The sequence below is a fragment of the Sciurus carolinensis genome, chromosome 5 (assembly GCF_902686445.1).
Source record: "Sciurus carolinensis chromosome 5, mSciCar1.2, whole genome shotgun sequence".
In the NCBI taxonomy this organism is placed as follows: Eukaryota; Metazoa; Chordata; class Mammalia; order Rodentia; family Sciuridae; genus Sciurus; species Sciurus carolinensis.
The window spans coordinates 134,486,761-134,509,147 of record NC_062217.1 but is presented as its reverse complement, the minus strand read 5'-3'; the positions used below and the strand labels follow the sequence as shown (position 1 = coordinate 134,509,147).

Genomic DNA, 22,387 nt, shown 5'->3' with positions numbered 1-22,387 from the left:
TGGAAGGGAGAAGGACCAGGACTTAGAAGCACAGAAAAAAAAGACTAGAGTTCTGATCGAACCTGAAGCTGCCCTCTACCACACTTCTCATTTGAATCAGTCTGTTAATTGCCCTTATTTAAAAAGAGAGTTAAAATTGGTTTTTCCGTTACCTAAAATCAAAAGCATCCAAATTGATAAAAATTATTTAAACCACTAGCTGGTCATGTTATATCTGTTTCCAAAATCATATAATAAATATATTGGCATCTCACCATTACCATCTCTGCCAACTAGTCCAAAGCATCTGTGGGTCTGGTCTGGACTATGGTAACGGTCCTTTAATGTCCCTCCACACAGCAGCCCATTGATAGTTAAATATGGAAACCACTTGTGGGTACTTTCCTTATTGAAAACTTTAAAAGTCTTTTACTTGCTCTTAAAATGAACCCAACTTTCCTTCTCTGTTCTCCTTGTCCTGCTTTGGCCCGGCTGGGTAGACATGGCACCTGTGTCTCCTGTTGCTTCCTTTCCTCTCTCTTTCCCAGCCTCATGTCTGTTCATGTTCTGTGAGCAGAAAGACCTTTTCCCCTTGCAGTTCCTGCCGACTGGAATGCTGTCCCCCTCACCCTTCACCCAACTACTTTATCTCATGCTTTAAGTCACAGCTCAAATGTCACCTTCTCAAGGAGATCTTTCCTGACCCCTCTCCCAGTTTCTCTTTGTCCTCTGCAGCGCTTATCTCAATCGGTAATGACCTTTCTCATGCACTTGCTTGTTTATGTCAGCGTGTAAGCTATGAGGCCCTTGCCTGTCTTGTTTCAACCGTGTCCCTGACTTGGAGTTGGGCTCAATAAATATTTGTTGAGCTGCTGTTGGATGTTGTTGGACACCTGTAGCGAGGTGTTCCCGGAGCAACTCCCAGTGATGGGACGAGGTCTGACATAGGGGTCTGCTGGTCTGAGTCTGGCGATAAAGCTGGAAATCTTGGTTTGAGTCGTTGGGCAGGTGAGCCAGTGGCTAGGGAGTGCCGGAATGGCAGCTACCAGTTGCTTTGGCCAAATAGACCACGATTTCAACAGCATCAGCTCCATTGGGGAGCTTGTTAGAACTACAGACTCTAAACTGGAGTCTGCATTGAGCAAGAACTCCTGTGCAGTTTTCCGTTTGTTGAGTGCTGCTCTTTACTACCCTGGACAGGTACAGCCAACACTGTTATCTGAAAATCCCTGGGCCAGGAGTCAGGAGCCAGCCTTTCTCATTTACTGTATGACCTTGAGCAGTATTGTTATACTCTTTCTGCTTTAGTCCCTCTATTACAAGACCTGGACCTATTATCTTGTAAATGATGTCATGGTGATAAAGTAGGATGCCTTGGGCTCAGGATCTCCTGCTGGTCTGTGACCTTTGGAATTTGGGAAGCTAATAAGAGAAAGATGGGACCAAGCCAGAGGACAAATGAGGGTGAATGAAGAAGAAATGAACGTCTGTGTGTGTGTGTGTGTGTGTGTGTGTGTGTGTGCATATGTATATGACAGCAAAGAATAGCCTCAGAGATAACTCATAGTAAATCACTCCTAACTTAACTTAATGAAACAGAAGTGTTCATAATACCCCCTAAAAGCAATGGTTTTCAATTCTAGCTGCATATTAGAATTCCCTCAGAGTTTTAAAAAGTCCCACACCCAGTCAGTCCTTCATACCTGCTGTAGCAGAATCTCTGTGGGAGTTACCTGGACACTTGTTATCTGTACCTCTCTGTGCTGCTCAAGTTTTAAGGCACACACAAACTACCTGAGGCAGGGGATCGTTAAGATGTGAATTCAGATGGAGGAGGTCTGGGGTGTCTTGAGTCTACAATTTAAACGAACTTTCAGATGAGGTTGACTTTTCTGGACCAGGGGCCACACTTGGAGCCTCCAAACCTCAGGTGATTCAAATGTGCACACTGGGCTGAGAATTAGGTTCTGGAGGATGTCGTGGGGTTAAATGAGGTAGCAGATGGCACGCCCGTGGCATGTGATTGTCACTTATTCATCGTCATGCTCCTACACACCCTTTTCTTGCATGATTAATTAAAAAGAACTCAGAGGACAAGCATGGAGTAGATAGATGATAAGATTCTCAATGGAGGGAATCTAATCATTATTGAGCACCTACCATGTGCTACGTGCTTTAAAATATGTTACCTCAATGAGTACATGTATTTATTTATTTATTTTGTGGGAGTGGAACAAACTCAGAGATAAGAAATTTGCTCAAATATGGTCACATATTTGCTAAAGAAAAAATTATTCAGTGACACTTGTGAAAACACGGTAAGGAAGATGTAACCCAGGACCATTGCTGGTTCCATTTCCCAGGCTGGAACCACACCTTTAACACAAGGGCCTTTGGGAGATATTGGAGTTGATTTCACTGACCTAATGGAATTCTTGCTGAAGAAGACTGAAGTGATGGGATATGGCCTGGGGGTGAGGGAGGATGAGGAATCCCATCTGATAGTGAAGGTTGGGGCAGGGGTTCCTGCTGAACTAACTGGGTAGGATTTTGTAAACACTGGAGTTTACAAGGAAGTTCCCCGAGGGGTCCAGGGAAAGGTTCAGGAGACTGGCTACAGCTTGGACACGCAGAAAATTGTCCTCTCGAGTAAGTGGCAAATCTTGGATTCATGCCCAGGTTTTTCCCGACAGCAGACCTAAGTGCTTCCCAAGCTGCCGCGCTGCCTCTTACCCAGAAGGGCAAAGGAGCTGCCTGTGCTCAACAGCTGCAGAGGGAAGGGCAGCTGAGCCCAGGGTGCTGCTCAGGGAGACAATGGAGGCCATTGTCAGAGAGCTGGATGGACAGAGGCAAGAACAGGTGTGCAGCTGTGGAGGCAGGGAGCAGCTTCAGAGGGGAGCAGCAAGTTCTCACAACCAAGAGGAGAGGAAAGACTTAGGAATTGCGTCTTCGGCCTTCACCCAGCGCTTTTCCAGCACTCGTCGCCTTAGAAACGGTGCTCACCATCACTAAGTGCCATTTATTGAACATCTGCCCAAGGCACAGGCTGCTATTCCAGGCACGGTACCTGAAATGACCTCCGGTCCCACACCTCATAGTTTAAAGTATGCTCCCGCATGTAATCTCAGCATAAGTCATAACCATTCCTGCTTTCCTGATAAATAATTCAAGGTCAGAGAAATTCAGGGAGTGTGACAACGTCTCACATTTAAACAAAGAAAAAACTCGGACCCAGACTTGCCAACCAAATCCCAGAATGTGTGGGAAAACTTTGGAGGCTTGCATTGCCTAGACTTTCTTTAATTTTTTTAATTTTAATTTTTAAAAAATATTTTTACAGACTGCATTTTGATTCATTGTACACAAATGGGGTACATCATTTCATTTCTATGGTTCTACATGATGTAGATTCATACCATTCATGTAATCATACGTGTACATAGGGTAATGATGTCTGTCTCATCCCACCATTTCTCATACCCTCCTCCCTCTCATTTCCGTCTACTTATTCTAAAGTTCCTGCATTCTTCTCTCACTGCCCACCCCTCCACCCCCATTATATATCAGCATCCACTTATCAGGGAAAACATTTGGCCTTAGATTTTTGGGGGTTGACTTATTTCACTTAGCATGATATTCTCCAATTCCATCCATTTATCTGCAAATGTCATAATATTATTCTCCTTTATGACTGAATAATATTCCATTGTGTTTATATACCACAGTTTTTTTTATCCATTCGTCTGTTGAAGGACATCTAGGTTGGTTCCACAATCTAGCTATTGTGAATTGAGCTGCTATAAACATTGATGTGTCTGCGTTACTGTAGTATGCTACTTTTAAGTCCTTGTGATATAAACCGAGGAGTGGGATAACTGGGGTCAAAAGGTGGGTCCGTTCCAAGTTTTCTGAGGAATCTCCACACTGCTTTCCAGAGTGGCTGCACCAATTTGCAACTCCACCAGCAATGTAAAAGTGTGCCTTTTTCCCCACATCCATGCCAACATCTAGTATTGTTTATGTTCTTGATAATAGCCATTGTAATTGGAGTAAGATGAAATCTTAGAGTTGTTTTAATTTGCATTTCTCTAATTACTAGCCTTTCATGACTGTTTTAGAGGCAGAGAAAAGGGGACTTCATGGAACCCGTCTGGAACCCCTCTGGACAGTGGGCATGCAATTTCATTTCTTTCAAGGAGAGATGCAGATCCTTTTGTCCCTTGAGGTAGAAAAAGCTAGGCATCAGGCTTTTACACCAAGAGCAGACAAAGGAAAGCTTGTGCAAGATCCTGGAGAGATCAACAGCCCCACCTCCGGGGGCCCCCTGCAGCCTTACCAGGAGACTCTTCTGCGTGCTAGGAGGTTTCTCAAATAGGCGCCACCAGGGCTGGTAACCCAGGATGAATTTATCCTTGAGGGGGCACTGCCACCTTGTGGTATCTACTAAGCATTGCACTTCTTTGACCTGATGGGAGTATTTGCTTTCCTCCTCTCCTTTTCTCTTAATTTGACAGGACAGATAGTAACAATATTTACTCAGACAGGGAACATCAGAAGTGAGGCAGTTGTGGTGGAAAGGAGAGAAAGTTTGTATTTGAGCAAAATTCCATCATTTTTGTGGCAACAAAAATATATAAATAGATTAGGCCAATTTTCTTGCCGTTGAATTTATTTATAATATATGGAAAATTTGCAGAATCTCCTTTGCCTTTAAGAAGGAATATAGTTATGGTTTAGGCAATATCTGATATTTACTTTTTTTGCTAACCAATTGGATGCATAACCCCTTCCCTCCTAGGGAAAATTGTCCCGGCAAGAAGATGAAGTGTTGTGTGGGATATTAGTCTACTGTATTTATATGTCTTTGCTAAAACACTTAAATACACTCTAGAATAAACTACTTAGAACATGAGAAGGTCTTAAGAGTCTAATTTCATGCCTTTTAAGTTGGGCTTGGTACAACCCAGAGTTCTGCTCAAGTGGCACCGGCTGTTCCAGGAGCGAGGGGCCTTCCCACCATGGTCATCTGTTTTAAACAATGAGATTTAATAGAACGCTGCATTAATTCACTAGCATTGCTATAACAAAATACCATAGACGGGACTGCTTAAACAACAGAAAAGTATTTCCTCCACAGTTTTAGAGGATGGAAGCAGGAGGTGAAGGGCTGACAGGGTTGGTGTCAAGGAGGCCTCCTTCTTGGGGGTGCAGATGGCGGACTTTTCACTGTGTGCTTATGTGGCCTTTCCCTGATGCATGCACAGGGAAGGGGGAGGAAGAGAGTTCCCTTCTGTGGTGTCTCTTCTCTTAAGGACATTCTCTAAGATTAGGGCTCCACCCTCTGATCTCCTTTAAATTTACTTCCTTAGAGACGTCAGACCCGCATACAGCTACATTGGGGATGAGGGCATATAAACATTCTATTCACAACAAATATCTTGTTCGAAAGAGATAATCTTGATATTTTGGAAACTTCTGCCCTTGTCAGAGCCCACTTAGACTGGGGAGACAGAGAGTTTGGGTCAAAGAGGGTTCTCAGCTCCCAAAGCCACCCAACCAGGGGATGGTAGGGCCAGAGCCTGGTCACAGCACAGAGTGCATGCATGTGGTCTTTCTCCCTGGTGGGAGAAAAGAATTTTAGAAAAAAACTCTTCTTGGAAATAAGATTTCATCTTACTCCAGTCAGAATGGCAATCATCAAGAATACAGGCAACAATAAATGTTGGCGAGGACGTGGGGAAAAGGTACACTCATACATTGCTGGTGGGACTGCAAATTGGTGCAACCACTATGGAAGGCAGTATGGAGATTCTTCAGAAAATTCAAAATGGAACCACCATTTGACCCAGTTATCCCACTCCTCAGTCTATACCTAGAGGACTTAACAACAGCATACTACAGTGACACAGCCACATCAATATTTAGAGCAGCTCAATTCACAATAGCTAAACTATGGAACCAACCTAGGTGTCCTTCAACAGATCAATGGATAAAAAAAAAAAATGTGGTATATATACACGATGGAATATTATTCAGCCCTAAAGAATGAAATTATGTCATTTGCCAGTAAATGTATGAAGTTGGAGAATATCATGCCAAGCAAAATAAATCAATTCCAAAAAAAACAAAGGGTGAATTTTTTCTCTGATATGAAGATGCTAATTCACAACAAGCGGGGGCACGCTTGAGAAGAATAGAGTTACTTTAGATTAGGTAGAGGGAAGTGAAGGGAGGGGTCAGAGTATGGGGGTAGAAAGGATAGTAGAACGAAACAGACATCATTACCTTATGTACATGTATGACTGCATGACCAATGTGATTCTACCACATGTAAATCATAAAAATGAGGAATTGTATCCCATTTATGTATGATATATCAGAGTGCATAAATGTATTCTACTGTCATGTGTAACTAATTAGAACAAATAAAAAATTTTTAAAAAGATGTGGACAGAAAAAAAAAAGAAAGAATGGTAGCATTTAAGTTCTCAGGTCAAATCCCAGAATTATTATTATTATAGTTGTTGTTGTTATTTGTGGTACTAGGGATTGAATCCAGGGGTAATCTATGACTAAACTACATTCCCAGCCCTTTTTAATTTTTTATCTTGAGACAAGGTCTTATTAAGTTACCCAAGCTGACCTTGGCCTCGGCTTCCTCAGCTGATTTCTTCAAATTCCCAAATAGCTGGGATTACAGGTGTGCACCACTGTGTCCCCATCCAAACCCCAGGATTTTTGTGTGTGTGTGTGTACTGAGGATTGAATCTGGTAGTGCTTTACCTCTGAGCTACACTCCCAGCCCTTTTTATTTATTTTTTTTTTAATTTTAAGACAGGTTCTCACTAAATTGCCAAGGCTGGCCTCAAACTTGGGATCCTCCTGCCTTGGCCTCCTGAATCTCCAGTATTACAAGTGTGTGCCACTGTGCCCAGTCAAACCCCAGAAAATTTTTTAAAAATCCAGAATGGGACTAAAAGGGGCTATGCATTGAAAGTCAGGACAATTCTGTTGTGAACCAAGAATATAATGAAGCTCAGTGGTTATGTTTCATTTATCTGGATAGAAGGGTAATGGTTTAGTTTTGAGGTAAGGACATGCAGAGATTCTGAAAGAAACTTTGGATTATCTTGAAAACCTTTATTAGTATACCTGATTTCACTTCTTTGGACACAATTGCACCATAGTTCCTATGTGTGACTTCCTACCCATTGTTAGCACATTTTTTTTTTTTTTAACTTGCAAATGCCATGACAAGGTGAAGAGGTGATAGACATTTTCCTGAGGTAACTGCAAGGACCTTCCCGGGGTCTCATCCCACTGCCCATGGTGTCAGGCACATAGCAGCTGCTCATTAAATAGGTATTAGATGAATCCCTCACCAAAAGCTAAGTGACAGAGATGGGGCTTATGGGGGCCAAGTGGAAGCTGGCTTACAAATGAGGAGGTGATTGCTGGAGGTGGCTTTGCTGGAGCCTGGCTTGCCTGGCTCTGGTAACCCACCTCCTCCTGTGGCCCTTTCCAAAAGCATTCTGGAGGTCTGTGTATGAGCACTTTCTTTCAGTGGAGCAGGATGGGTTGAGCCAAGGGCCTCAGAGGGGAATTCTGGAATGGCCCCTCAGGACTCCGCAATGATGTCTGGAGAGCTCAAGTTCTGACGATGATCCGGCATAGTCTCTGTCGCTTTCATCCTTCCTGACTTCTCAGGGCTCAGGTTTCTCTCCTTTTTCTTGTTCTCCTTTCCAGGATGTGGCCTTAGTTCTCCTGGGGTGCAGGGACTTGGAGCAGACACAGTGGTGCCAGTGGCTGATAGTGTGGGCAGGCGACCTTGCTGTTGTGCTTCCTCCAAACCCAGTGTGTCCGTGTGAGGGGACAGGGCACTACACTACCCAGTGGCAGTAAGGGGACACATGAGTGAATAGAGGAAAGAGACCTAGGGTTCCCCAAGAAAGGATTCTAAATTGCTTCACAGGAGCCTGAGGGGAAGGTCAGCAAGCAAAGGAAGTGGTGGTGGTGGGATTTTCTTCAAAATCAGATGCAGGGGGCTGGGGATGTAGCTCAGCGGGTAGAGTGCTTGCCTTACAAGCACAGGGCCCTGGGTTTGATCCCAGCACCGCAAAAAAAAAAAAAAAAAAAAAAAAAATCAGATGCAGGCAAGTGGCCAGGAAAGGAACACTCGAGCACAGAGGTGGTGATGACTTTTTTCTTGGAGTGTTTTTCTGATTGTAAAAGTGATTCATGTTCATTTTTAAAAGCAATAACAGTCTGAGGGGGGTGAATCCACCCTGGGGGCTGGGCAGATCACAGGGAGCCTGAGGAGGTTCTAGGTCTTTGGACGCTGTGGCCTAACAGCTGTCAGGTCCTGGCCAAGTGCCAGCGATGGGCAGGCTTTGATTTCTGTCCAAGCTCAGCGTCTGGGTCAAGGGCCTGTAGGGAGGCAGACCTCCGGCGGCACTCGGCCACTTCCTTCATCCCACTTGACCCAATGGGAGCCGAGTTGCTGCATGCACGGCAGGGCAGGGTGCTAGAGGTTGGCAGGAAGGAGGGCACAGGGGCCCATCCACAGGGAACACAAGATCCCAAAAGTGCTTTGGGACATGGGCAGAAAATCTTAAGGTGTCGAGGTTCCCTAAAGTCATTTAATGACTGAGATTTGGAGTTGTGGGCAGACTCGGGCATTGAAAGTGAAAAGCTTCAGTAGGGCTTTGACTGTCTCCACACGCTGCTGATTAAGCCCTTCCCACCTACCACCAACCCAGGCCAGGGTGGGAGGCCTCAGTCCACCCTCCCTCCTCCAGCAAGTCTCCAGCAGGAAGGGCTTGAGCTGAAAGCCTCCCCAGCAATGGCCTGGCCAACCTGCCTTCCTCCCCACTTCTCCTTTGAGCACAGGTGAGGATGTTGATCTGTTTGGCCCGTTTTCCTTCTTTTAAGGATCCAGGTCTGGCTTTTGGAAAATGCTGACACTGTCTACTTTTGCTGTGTCTTCAGTCTCCTCGTGTCTGCACCCCGTCTCTGGAAAGGGTCATCTTCCTTCTCTTCTCACCCTGTTCTCTTAACCACCCTCAGGGGGTTAGTGTCTCTAATGGTGGAATGAAGGGCAGGTGCCCAACAAAGACCTTCTGGGCTGTGGGAGGAGGGTCAACCTCTGGTCATTTCCCTGGTCATCTCTTCAGCCAGTGTGAGTGCAGCTCTGGTTTAGCCACTGAGATTTTGCTTTCCTGCCATCACTCCAGAGCCCACAAGGATGCTTGGGGGATCCTGGAGCGTGCCAGGGGCACTGTCTTTCCAAAGCACCTGGCATAGGACATGGTGGAAGAAACCGTGTTGTGGAGAGGTTGCCGCTCCTCCCCTCTCTACCTGTTTTTTTTTTTTTTTTTTTTTTTTTTTTTTTACAAAATAAAAAGAAGAACCCCTGTTTGGTGAAAACTTCTTTTGAGTTTTGGATATGTGGTCTGACTTCCTGGATGCGTGAAACTGAGAGGCAGATCTTGGTCCACAGGGACCCCGAATACTGTTCGCATGACCACCCCGCCCCCATGCCTGGACGCTTCTCTATTTGTCCCCTCAGTCTGATGGGATGCTGCTTTCTTCTTGCTTCCATGGGGCCTGAGCCAGCTGCCCTTCCATCACCCTGCCAGTCATCGCCATCTTCCTCTAGAGCAGTGGGTTCACCCGGGACTGTGCTCTGGCCACACCTTTCCCTGAAGTGCTGACTCTGTGGGAGGTACAGATATGCATCCAGGGATAAATGGGGACCCCTGCATTAGTGTCACAAACCCAGAGGCACCTGGGCTCTACAGAGAACACATGAGCTGCCACTAACTGGACAGTACGTGTACTGGGCAAAGGGCAGAACTATGCTGAGCTCTGCACACTGCCACTGGGGAGGCAGGAAAACTGGTGGGGCCTCATCTTCTGACCTCAGGAACTTTAAATAAATTATTCAGATTTTTAAATACTGGCAACTAATCCCCATTTTGAAGTATCTTGCAGGCTAAGCCCCATATATCCAGGAGCTGGTGCTGACTGATCCGTGCTGGTGGCTAACTCTCAGGGAGCACTTGACTTGCAGATGATTTTCTGGCCTTATCTGCGCAGTCAGGTCACCATGACTGTCATCTCATTTCACCAGCTGGGACACAGATGCAGGGACAGTGTAAGTCGCTGGTGTCGGATCATGAATTAATAAATGGTGTTGGAATGCTGGCAGCCTGGGTCAAGCTCCCGGAAGCAAACCCCAGGGGTTTTCTCCTTTCTGTGTAAGACTCTGAGTCCAGGAGGGTCTGGTCAAAGTTTATACCAATAGCTCTGTTTTAATGAGCATTTTCTATGAGCATGGTGAATACATGGTTATCTTGTTCAAGCTTCATACAACCCTGCAAGTCCATATCTATATCTTTATGTTAGGGATTAGGTAACTCATGGGACAGAGAGTGACTTTCCCAAGGTCTATTAGCCTTGGTGTGGTGGGATATGATGACCCTCTTTCCATGCACCTTGGGGTCTCTCTACATCCCTGTGTCCAGCCTAGGGTCAGGCTCAACAGGATCACTGGGGCTGGTAAATGAGTGTCTGGGACTTGGCGTCTGAGGCTGCTGGGCAGGATTCTGGGGCAGCCTCCTGGCAGGGTCTCAGTCCAGGGTGGCAGGAATGGGCCTGGGTCTAAGCAGCCCCTCAGATAGGCTCACTGGGTTCGGTCCTGCTTGCTCCTCTGTGGTGAGAGGCACTGCCAGATTCCTCTGCAGAACATCTCACCGTGCAGGGCATAGTTGATGGCGTTGATAGTGGGCATCATTTTGGCCATGAGGGCAGGTACCTGTTGTTGCAGAAAAATCCAGAAAAGATGCTTCTACTTCCCTCCCTGGTCCCACTTAGAAACTCTAGTTCCCCTCCCCCTGCAACTATCTGCTGATCATTTGTCCTTGACTTGATTCTGCAGCCTTGGAGCCTTCCCCGACTAGTTGGCGGATGATGCATGGCTCATAGAACCCCATAGGAATACACTTCCATCCAGATACCCGAGGGTCAATTTCACCCTCTGGCTATCTGTCTCTGTCATCTCAGCCTGGTGTGGCCCAGGAGATGTGCATTATGAACACTCAAAGGAAGAGGCAAAGAGAGAGAGAGAGAGAGAGAGACTGATACAGAGGCCAGAAAGCTAACAGGAGAGATGGGGCGAGACAAAGAAAAGAAAACAATGCAGAGGGTTCTCTGGGGCTTGGAAGTGACCATACCATCCGCAGTTTGGGGGAGATGGAGCTCACGTCCACGATGGCTGCGTATATGTACAGGAGGGCATAGGGGCCCCAGCCGAGCAGCAGCAGCTTGACTGGCAGAGTGGTGTTCACCTGGGAGAAATTGTCACAGGAGGCATCATTTCACTTCAGGTGGCCACAACTCTGGGTGGGCAGGGAGACCAGCTCTGTACTCAGGGGCTCTGAGCAACCTGGACCAGGTTTCAGGAAGAAGCCAGGCCTGAATAGGAACTTGGGACCTGATGGGCCTCTCTGCTATTTCAGGGCATTTAAGGTGACCCTAAGCCTATTATTTGAACTTACTTAACCTCAGTTGCCTTGTCTGTAAAATGCCTTGGCAATACTTGACTTCCCTGGAGGTAGGCACTGGTGGGTAGGGAAAGACAATAAGCTTCCTTCTAGGTCTCTGCTCTTTACGAGGAATCCCAGGGCTGGGGATGGAGCTCAGTAGTCTATTGCTTGCCTAGCATGCCTGAAGCCCTTGGTTCAGTTCACAGCTGGGAGGAATCCTGGGCTCCAGAGACAGCGTACACAAGGGTCCCAGGCTGAGCTGCCTTCAGACTTCAAGACCAGGACCAGCTTGCCTTCAGCAGTTGTAGCTATCTGGTAAGACTGACCTGTCTGTGTCAAAGGTTTTCACAGTATGAGATACAACTGAAGAGCAGAGCAGGCCTGGATAGTGGGCCACAAAGGGGTTATAGGTTATACTATGATATCACCTGTGGCCACAAGGGGGTGCACAAATCAAGACCTAATTTCAGGATGTATTTTACTGTTTACTAAAATCAACGCAGAAGATCACTGCCTTTTTTTCTCTCATTGCTATGTCTTTTTAACAAAGAAGGTGACTTAAGTAGGAAGAGGGCACATTTTCTTCACTGTTGGATTTTGAAACTATGTTGACCAGGAGACATTTCTTTTTCTCTTGAATTGTCCCTCATTTGGGTGGGAAGTAGGGGGTGGGGGAACAGGGTGCTTAGCACTGATGGAGTCTCCTGGGGACAGGCTGAAGCTGAATGGTCTCCTACGGGAGACCATGTCATCTCCAGAAACCACTCAGCTCAGCCTGAGGTCCCTGGGCCTGGGCATGGTGACCACTGCTGATGCTACTAGAGCTGGTGATTTAAAGTCAGTGGGGGGGAAATGACAAAGTCATGATGATAGTCTTGTCTTTGACTGATCAAAACTGGAAGAAATGTGGTGACTCTGCATATTCAGACAGGTTGGGGTGAGCAGAGTGGAGGACAGCCTGGGAGGCCATGCCTGTGCCAGCAGGGAGCTGGGAGCCCAGGGACTTGGATTCTGGTCCCAGTGAAACCCCCACCCTCCTCCTATGACCTCAGAGAAATGTGGGTCTCCAACTAAAATCAATTTTTTAGAATCCTTTTCCAATTCACAGGAAAAAATAATGAAGTGGTAGGTAAAATGTTTTAATAAAATGAACATTTCTTTTATGCCTATAATTGAGAACTTAGGTGGTGGAGCCCCAGATCTGCTCTTTCTAGGTGTGTGGCTTTGGGTGAGTTGGTTGGCTAATCTCCCTTGGCCTCTAACCTCAATCCAGTCTGTGACACAGGGAGAATAAAGCCTTCCTTTCTCAGAGAGTGGTCACAAAGATGAAATGACAATGCATATAAAATAGTGCTAATACTTTTTAAAAAGTCTTGGCTGCTTGTGAGAACTCATTTGCTAAATTGTCCAGGTAACAAACTACAGAAAGTGAACATTAATGCAGACATCCAGAAATGGCCAGGAGGGCTTATATTGAAGCAACATTTTTCTTGGACGAATGTGCTTGCAGGTGTGACTTTATGTTGTGGGTAACAGCCCGTGACTGTGATTAAATTAAACATCTCAAAGCAATTTAAAAGTAGCATTTAGAGAGTCTGTAATTTTGTGCTAAGCCTCAAGTCCTCTGGAAGAATTGAATGTAACAGCATGGATGGTGTCCTGCAGGGAGAGTTGGACTCTCAGCGGAAGAGGGTCTGGGTAAATCTGAGCCATTCTGGTCTTTGCTCCCCAGGCCTTGGCACTCTGAACATCGGGAGGGTAGTTTCAAGTCCTAACAGCCTGGCTACACAGATGAATTTTCTCCTGATCATTGCACACACAAAAACCCTGAGAACACCTATCACATCATGCATAGCCCTGAGTATCCCTGAGAAGGACTGAGGGTTTTCTGGGCAGGATCCTTACCTGGAGGTGGCCACTCCTTGCGAATTTCTGCTCCATGAGCCGGTAAGATGTGAGGGTGATGAAGAGAGGTATCAGGAAATTGAAAAAGGCCATGGTGAAGAGGAAACTGATGAAGTTTCTACAGGTAGAAGGGTGGAGGAGTGGGAGTCAGCTCTCAGGAATGGTCAGCCACCTCTGTACCAGAGAGTCAGAGGAGGGCAGCCGCTCCCATCTCATAAATGCTCAGAGTGCAATCGCTCCTGGTCCCATCTGAACTCTCCTCAGCAGCCAGGGAGCTGCAAGGTCCTTAGGAGCCAAGGAGCTGAGATGGGGAAGAGGCCTCCTTCAGGTTCAAGTGCTCAGGCCCACTCACCTGACTGTTCCCCAGGCATGAAGAAGGGAACACTTTAGGTTGGGAGATGGACCAGGAGGAAGGAAGAGTCAAGGGGGATTCTAGGTACAGGCATTTGAATGGAACTTGTGAATGACAAAGAGACTGGATACAGTGTCACTGAGGAAATCATTGAAAGGACTATAGAAGAGCCTGGGGACTCAGGTAGTGGTCAGAGGGAGGTGATGACCAGGAACAGGTGGGACTCACTCAGTTTTCATTTCATGAAGGGAAGATGATCCAAGGGACACTTTGGAGATGTTCACTAAGGAGGGGTGGGAGGAAGGGCTTCCAGAAGGGCTGGAGCCCAGCTGAGGAATGTCCTACAGGGATGAAGCCCAGCTTCTCAGGTAGGTTTCACCTGGGAAGCTTGTCATCAGGTGCAGACACTTCATGATTAAACATCACTTGGGAAGCAGGGAATTCAACACAGCTTTGGTAGTAATAGAAGGGAGGGTGGAGCCATGTGACCAACTCCCCAAGGTAGTCCCTAAAGGTAGCCACATGGATGGGACAGTATTAGAACACAGCCTCTGTGATAGTGGGGAGCACTCAGTCCTCTCTCTCTCCAGGGACTGGCTCACAGAATGCTCAGGGAATTCCTAGAATTGATCTCCATGAAGCGCGGTCCCTCCCACTACAAAGGCCTTGACATTCTTTGAGTCTTCTGAGCTAAGGACCTGAATCCCTCTAGAAATCTATGAAGTCAGAGCCAGGAAAATGGTCTGTGCTGAAGATGACCAAGGAGTGGCAGGGCTTCACCACTGTTACCATCCACAGAAGCCAAGGGCTCATTGCATGTACCCCTTCTCCGGCTCGACTCTGGGTCCCAATTTGTATAACATTCCCATCACCTGGTCAGTCTGCAGAATGGACTTTCTTCAGTCCCAATGTCAGCCTGTAAGTGGACGTCATGACTTAAGGAGTTGAGGTTTTCTGATAAATGTCGGCATTTCTCAATTTGGATTATTCAACTGGGACAACCTTGTCACAGGATCTCAAAGCCAAGATTCTCATGGAAGTAAGCTTTGAAACTGCTCCTCCCACCTCACCTGTCCCCCCTGGAGTAGTCCAGGGTACAGCATGTCCCCAGGGGCTCATAGTCATAGTGGCCCCAGCCCAGGAGGGGTAGTGCTGCCCAGAACGTAGAAGACAGCCACACAAAGATCACCAGGGGAATGGCTGTGTTCCATGCCAGCTGGCTGCCTGTATGAGACAGAGGAAAAGAGGGGGTTGTGAGAGGAGCTATCTTGACCAAGTGAGAAAGAACAAACTTCACGGGCACATAGAGTCTCGCTAACTCTTAGCTCTGATTCTTAATAGCTTGGTGCCTCAGGCAAGGTAAGGGCTTCTCTGAACCTCAGTTTTCTCCTCCACAATGGGAATGATAATTCTTGCCTCAGAGGATCCTTGTGAAGAACAAAAGAGACATTGGATGGTGAAGGTCTCCCAGTAGACATTCTGTGCAATCTTCTTCAGAGAATAGAGAGAAGCAGGGAGCGGTGACGGAACAGAGGTGTTTCTTACAGCCAAGATCAGGGATGAAACATGCGCAGTGGTTCAGGTGGGCGCAGTGAGGGGGGACTTGGAAGTGTGGACTCTCCACTGTCTTCAACTCTTGCTCAGAAGCAACTGGTCTCTGCTTCCAGCAAACCCTCTGAGAACTCCCAATTTGGAGACAGGGGTTCCATCTCAGGCCCATTAGCAGAGGCCAGGTCCCAACAGCCTCTCTGGCTCTGGTCCAGCCCCACTGACAAGACATCCTACTATTCCCTCCTTGCAAACTCCATCTTTGCTGCAGCTTCATTCACTCTTCCCTTCTCTGGACCTGGTTCAAAATGCCTTTCTTAAGGCCCTCCTCTGTCTGGGGTTTATTGGCCATGTTTCTTTTTAGACAAGAGTCCAGATGGGGCTTGGTGAGTGAGAAAAGCTGATCTACAACCTCCTACAGTCAACACTTTGCTTTTCCAGATATGGCCCCAGATGGAGTTGGCTTTGATGTGCTCCCTGGCTTGTGTCCCCCATCCCCACTTCATGTGAGGAAGCCCTACTCCAAGTGTTATGGCATTGAAAGAGGAACCTTTGGAAGATAAGGAATCATGATGGTAGAGCCCCCATGGAGAAATTAGTGTCCTTATAACAAGGGGCATGAGAGAGATGATCTTGCTGTCCTCCCTGTGAGGATGTAGTAAGAAGGTGATCCTCTGCAAGAGGGACCTTGCTAGAGCCCGGCCATGCTGACACCCTGATCTCAAACTTCCAATCTTCAGAACTCTAAGAAATAAATGTCTGTTATTAAAGCCACCCAATGTGATAAGTTTTGTCACAGCAGTCCAGGCAGACTAAGATGCCCTCCTCCCCAAGTGTGGGCACAGTCGTCAATAACCATCCTGACCCACATGTGGTGACAAGATCTTCAGCATCAGAAACAGATGCCCAAGGCCACCGTGTCAAGGAGCAGGTGAGCTCAGACCTCCTCCTTCCCCCTCTCCTGTCTTCATCCTGCTGTCTTGCACCCTCCAGGGCAGGAAGGGCTTTGGTCTGAGGTCCTGGTATAGGAATGAAGCAGAGAAGCCTGTTGCTCCCTGAGAAGGAGGTGGTATGTGTGTGCCTGGCAGAGGGGTGGGGAGGGGATGGGAGGTGGCTCAAGGGACTTTGGGGGCAAGTGCTGGGGTGCAAGTGGTGGGAGAGGTACCTCATGGCCATGAGGGCAGGAGAGGCTAACATACTGCCACTGAAAACCAAAAGGACAAAGGCAGATTTTGGTCTGGAGAGAGACACGTGATAGGAGACACCCACGAGGGTCAGTGACACTGCTGCCAGGCGTGTGTCTGCCCCAAGGGGCAGATGTGAAAATTCCAAATGGGCCATGCCCAGGGCCCAAGGCTGTACTGACTGTGGACCCCAGGGTGGCCTCCATTTTGGGCAGATCCACAGCTCAGGACTTGGAGCTAGGTTATTAAAGGGAGCAACTTCCTCTGGATGCATCTGGTCCACACTCAATTGCAACTTCCTCTGGATGCATCTGGTCCACACTCAATTCTAGCCCTTCTCTACTTCCTGTGTGACACTGGGCAAGCTGCTTAACTTCCCTGTGCCTCTGTTTTTTAGGCTGCAAGCTGGAGGGTTAGCTGATGTACAGCTTCTCAAAGCATGTTTTTATACCTCTGGTGGTGAAAGATTTTTATTTTAATGTGCATTAAAACTATAAGAACATTAAACCTGTGATTTCACAGATAATATCTGAATTAAGACTAAGTGGGTTTTTAAAAGTTTAAGAGTTAGTTGGGCTTGTTGGTGGACACTTGTAATCCCAGTTACTCGGGAGGTGGAGGCAGGAGGATTGAAAGTTGGAGGCCAGCCTGGGCAATTTAGTGAGGCCCTGTCCATCTCAAAATTAAAAAAAAAAAAAATTAAAATAGCTGGAAACATAGCTTAGTGTTAAAGGGCCCTGTGTTCAATGCTTAGTGCAAAAAAAAAAAAAAAAAAAAAGCAAAAGAAAAAAGAAAAAAAATAAGAGTGTGGTGAGATGCTTGTTTGGAAAAAATATCAGGTAAAAGCAGAACAGGTGAACAGGTGGCACACTGACATGGCTAATTATGATGATGTCATTTGACAATGCAATCTGGGAACTTGGGAAATCTAGAATTGGAACTAGTCTCCATGAAACTCTGGCATAGCAGAGGCCCTGTGGAAGGGTGAGTTTCTAGGTCACATGCCCCGCTACACACACACACACACACACACACATACACATACTCATGCACTGTCTCCCTTCACCTCCCTTTACCTCCAACACTGCCCAACTGCAAGGACATTTTGGGTATTCATGATCTCATCTGATTTACAAAATAAAACTGTGAGGTCGATTATTAAAATCATCTTGCAGAGGAGAAGACTAAGGTTCAGAGAGGATCCCTGACTTGCCTAAGGTTGCAGCAAAGGAGGAGGCCATCTTTTCAACACGTGCCTCAAAACAGGTCTGTTGCACACTCTCCCACCCTCCCTTCTCCCTGAAATGCTTCTCCACATCCGATGCACAGGTACACCCCTACCCACCCGCTCTCCCTGTGCTGGGAAACACATCGCTAAGTTCCTGGGCAGAATTTAGTTCTGTTCACCCCTTCCTGTCTCTAATCCTCCCACACTGCAGGGAGTCCCTCCACTCCGGAGCTCAGGGACATACGGGTGCAGTAGTGGTGATAGCGCCCCCAGGCGATGGCCGCGCAGCCGCAGATACTGGACAACGCTGTCACAAAGCCTTGGAAGCCATGAACCTGGCAGCCCTCGGAGCCATAGGGCCAGCGCCTGTGAAAGACACCGGACACAAGTTACTATGCCCCTCCATCCCTCCTACCCCCAAACCTGCCCCGAAACAGCTTGGAAGGTTCCTGAATGTTGGTCCCACTACTCCAAAGAGGGCCTTATTATCTTTGTTTTTCCTGGGAAGGTGCTGGGGTCTTTGAGCTTAAGTCACCCAGTGGAAGGGGTGGAGCCCGATACAAATTCCCTGCGACATTTCCTGCATCAAGATTGGACCAAAGGGTCTTTCTGCGCGATCAGACGCCTCCACCATGGGAGAGCTCATGTCCTTTTTTCTATAGCGGGGGAAAGGAAGGCACGGGAAGGTAAAGGTACTGAGACATGGTCCACGGTGAAGACAAAGCTAGAGCGTGGACCCTGGCTCTCCCAACCCTCTGCCCCATGGACAAGCAAAGGGAGGAGCATCCTCACCAATTCAGACCCCACATACTGGTCAGCCTTGAGTATTCACACCCGGGTGGGTTCAGCCTCCCTTCATAGTGCCTCAAACCTGACAGAATGTTCCCTTTGCTTAAGAAAACAATCTTACAAACACATCTTCTGAAGCCATGTGGGAAGACCCAGGTTTGCACGTACTGATGTATTAGACACTAGTCAAAATCCTGTTCGCTTTCACAAACACTTATTTAGGGCTTCCTAGGTGGAAAGAATTGTTTTAAGCTATTTGCAAATAATTAAAGTTAATACTTCAAACCACCCATATGAATTAGGGAATAATATGCAATTTACAGAAGTAGCTCAGAGTTGGAAATGATTCAAACCTAGGCTACTTGTTACAGGATCATGCTCTTCATCCCAACAGTCTGCCATCCCATTGGTTGAGTTTGAGTAACCCCTGTGTTCCAGAAAATTAGCTGTGGCTCTGCAGGGATAATCTGGAATTTGGATTTAACCCAGTTCACCCTGCCCACCCTCTGGGTCAGTTTTCTATAGATAAGAAAAAATGTTCTGGCCTGGCTACCCAGTTCCCCTAGGTCAGGCCCCAGGCAGGGCCCCAGAGCCAGTGGACTGCAGAGGGGCCTGGTACCGGAGGAGGCTGGATATGGCTGCAATGAGGGCATTCAGGCTGATTCCACTGTCCGCCAGGGCCAAGCTCAGCAGCAACAGGTGGTTGGGAGTCCGCAGCTCCGGGGTCTTGCAGAAAGAGAAGATGGTCAGGCCATTGAGGCTGAGACCAGAGAGAGCTGAAAGGAAGGGCAGGGGCTGGCATCTGGGCTGGTGAGGCCCACCTTGAATCAGAACCAGGGTCCAGGGGTGGATGGACCTTTGGCAACTTCCGCCTTCATGCTCAGCAATTCTCTCAGTGCAGTTTATCAAATGCTACTGAAGCAGACTGACCCTCGAATACTGAAAGCTGGAAGTCTCACACCCTGCCCTCTACCAACACAGCCCCATGGGAAGACAGACGAAGATGGTGCTATACAGCATGATTCACGCTCTAACATTCACAACCACCGACAAGCACTCAGCATCCAGGAGGTACTGAGCTCCCTGAAAAGCACTTTAATGGACCATCTCATTCTGTCTTCTTTTGCATACTCTCCTCTCCATTTACAGTTAGGAAACAGTCTCAGAGATGCTAGCTAACATGCCCTAAGTACACAGTTAGCAAATGGTGGAGCTAGGACTACAACTCGAGTCTTTTGGATTCCAAAATGCCTTCTCCAAGGTTGGTGGAGCAACACCATGGGGAGTCTGGAGAGGAAGAGTTGACATTAGAACTAGGAGCTGCAACCAGGACACCAGTCAGTGAGGTGAACTTGAGGTGTTTTCTGGTGGCAGAGAGACCTGACCTTGAAGTGCAGCTTGGTTACTCACTTGCTGTCCCTTGAAATTTCTAAACCTTGCCTTCTTTCCCTATCAAAATTGAGGAGCAAGGAGAGATCCTGACTTGAAAACTTTGGGAGCATTTATCCAAAGGATGGTGCACGGAAGAACATTCCAGAATGAGGGAGGAACACATGCAAAGACATAAAAGGGTAAAATTTCCCAGCATATTTGAGGTCATGGAGGGATGCTAGAATATAGCATTCCTAGAAAAGAGGGAAATGAAATGGGCCCACCAGAAAATGGTGTACAGGGCCTCTAGGACCAGGTTTATGTCACTTCCTCTCCACTGTCAGTTCTCAGTGGGTAAGAAAATGTGCTAATTACTTCTCTGGATGTGCTTTGAACATGAACTCTATTCCCTGTCAGCCTAGTTCTAGGGTTGACATAGTTTCTAGCTCCAGCCCCATGGAGTGTTTCAGGGACTCTGAGTAGAGGTGGGCTTCTCAAGGATCCCTTCAGAGGACATACCCAGGGCTGTGGGAGGAGACATGGTAGAAGGAATGGTGGGCTGGAGGGAACAGAAGTTAATGAACATCCTGGTGTCTTTCCTGGGTTTCTATCTAGACAAATGTTTTATACTTGTGACCCCATTTAACCTTGGCAACCACCCATTTAGAATGTCAAGGCATTCACTGAGAGTCAGAGAGCTGAAGTGACTTGGTACCAGTCACATAGAGAGCTGCTCTGCCGAGCTGTCTGTCTCCAGAGTCTTCTTAGAGGCTAACATTTCATGGGATTCTTAGCAAGATTTCCAGGGACTGGATTAAATTTTTTCCTGCCTAGAGAGACATGAAGAGACTTAAGCCTGGTTCTTGGTCATCTCTGGGTAGCTATATGCCCCCAACACTGCTGCAAAATCTCTCCCTTTCTCATCCCTACCTGACTGCTTTCTCTTGGCTTCTAGCTGGCACTCTGCATCCTATAGGGAAGCCATGAGAGGACCTTCTAGGTCCAGGTTCATATAAGCAGGCAGTCAGGATGACATGATACCTCAGCTGCATTTGGGAAACTCTCCTTGCCAGCTCCATAGCTAAGACCTGGTTTCCGAGAACCTGCTGGGCCCCTGCTCCACCCCAGGCTCTGCCTGGCTCACCTTCCACCAGCAGCACCGTCCCCACCGCCAGCACCTCCAGTTCCCCGAAGCCTGCGGGCAGGGCTGCAGTCTCTGCCATCCTTGCTCTTTTTCTGGCTCCCCAAAGCCTGGCCCCTCCCTTTTAAAGGACCGTTCCCCGTGCTGGCACATGCAGGTTATTATGTTAGACCTTGAACTCCTTCTTTCTACCTCCCCCCGTCTAATTCGTCCTCTTGGCCCACGCAAAAGAAAACCATTCACCAGTTGGACAGTGCAGCCTTTGTGAGCCAGAATGGAGCCCTGTCTAATTCATTTCAGCCCCACTGGGCAGGATTAAGGTCTGGGAAGCCAAATGGTGTGTGGCTGAGAGCTGAATTGGAAAAGAGTTGCATAATCATGGCAGGGGAGTGGAAGGAGGGATTGGAGCCGCAGCTGTTCCTGAGAATTGGAGAGGAGCCATGCTCTCCTGTGTTCATAGTTGCTGACAGTCTGAGTGCCTGTGTGTGTGTGTGTGCATGCATGCGTGCATGTCCATATGATCATGTGCATGTAGAAAGGTTGGGGTTTGAAAGTCACGTGCTGTCATAGAAAGAACCTCTTCTGGAACTAGAGCCTGGATTCTGGCTCTGAATCTTCCACTAACTACATGCCTTGGAGTGGGACCAATAGTGTCTTCTCAGTTTCCTTCTTTGCAATGTAAATATCTTTTGTCCATCGCCTGTCCCAATTCCTTAGTAGAAGAACACATCATGGACATAGATTTCAGGGTTGTGCTTCTTGTCATACAGCCTTTGGGCTACAAAAGCACAAAAAAATCTAGCAGGACTCTGGTTTGGAATGATGAACTGCTGTCTTCTTATAAGTGGCCCCATGACTCACTGAGAGATTGGGCTTCTAACAAATGAGGTTCTTAGTACAAGTTATGCACTAGCTTGTGGTGAAATTTGCATCAGGAAACTGATCTAGTGCAACTTAACTCATTTTCAGATAAAGAAATCCCAGAGGGCTAAGAGTAATACAGCTAATGTTTATTGAGGTCAGCCACCCTACTAAAGAATCTTCTGATGATTCCTACAAACTAAAAAAACCTCCATGAATTAGATATTATTATCTTTTCTATTTCAGACGAGGAAATGGAAGCTAACAGCAGTTAATAATCAGTCCAAGGTCATGCTATGATACGAGGATGGAATTGGAACAAAAGCCCTATCTCCTGTTCCTGTAGCTCAGGCACTTTTCATTGATATCTGATTCTCTTGGGTCCTGCAACTCATTCTGTTCTGAGAGTGTTCATTTCCCAGACCTTTCCTTTCATGAATCTCCATTGATGTCTGAGCCTCATCATCCCTCAAGGCTGAGCTC

At 47.2% G+C, this 22,387-nt stretch overlaps 1 protein-coding gene across 1 annotated transcript; it reads right to left on the bottom strand.

The window, feature by feature from the left end:
- Window positions 1-10,312: 10,312 nt before the first annotated feature.
- Window positions 10,313-21,125, bottom strand: Rgr (retinal G protein coupled receptor). The gene is made up of 7 exons (XM_047554136.1): window positions 21,047-21,125; window positions 19,151-19,307; window positions 17,987-18,108; window positions 14,853-15,006; window positions 13,431-13,548; window positions 11,214-11,327; window positions 10,313-10,795 (listed from the first exon to the last, which is right to left on the bottom strand). Exons 1-7 carry the CDS (start codon window positions 21,123-21,125, stop codon window positions 10,664-10,666), a joined length of 876 nt encoding a protein of 291 aa, XP_047410092.1. The 3' UTR covers window positions 10,313-10,663.
- Between the last annotated feature and the right edge of the window lie 1,262 nt (window positions 21,126-22,387).

Excerpts from the sequence above, each read along its gene's own strand:
- Rgr (XM_047554136.1), bottom strand. The coding sequence starts at position 21,125 with ATGGCAGAGACTGCAGCCCTGCCCGCAGGCTTCGGGGAACTGGAGGTG. Across the intron at positions 11,328-13,430 it reads CAAGGAGTGGCCACCTCCAG|GTGAACACCACTCTGCCAGT; the intron begins GTAAGGATCCTG and ends AATTTCTCCCAG. Across the intron at positions 10,796-11,213 it reads TCTCCCCCAAACTGCGGATG|GTACCTGCCCTCATGGCCAA; the intron begins GTATGGTCACTT and ends CTGCAACAACAG.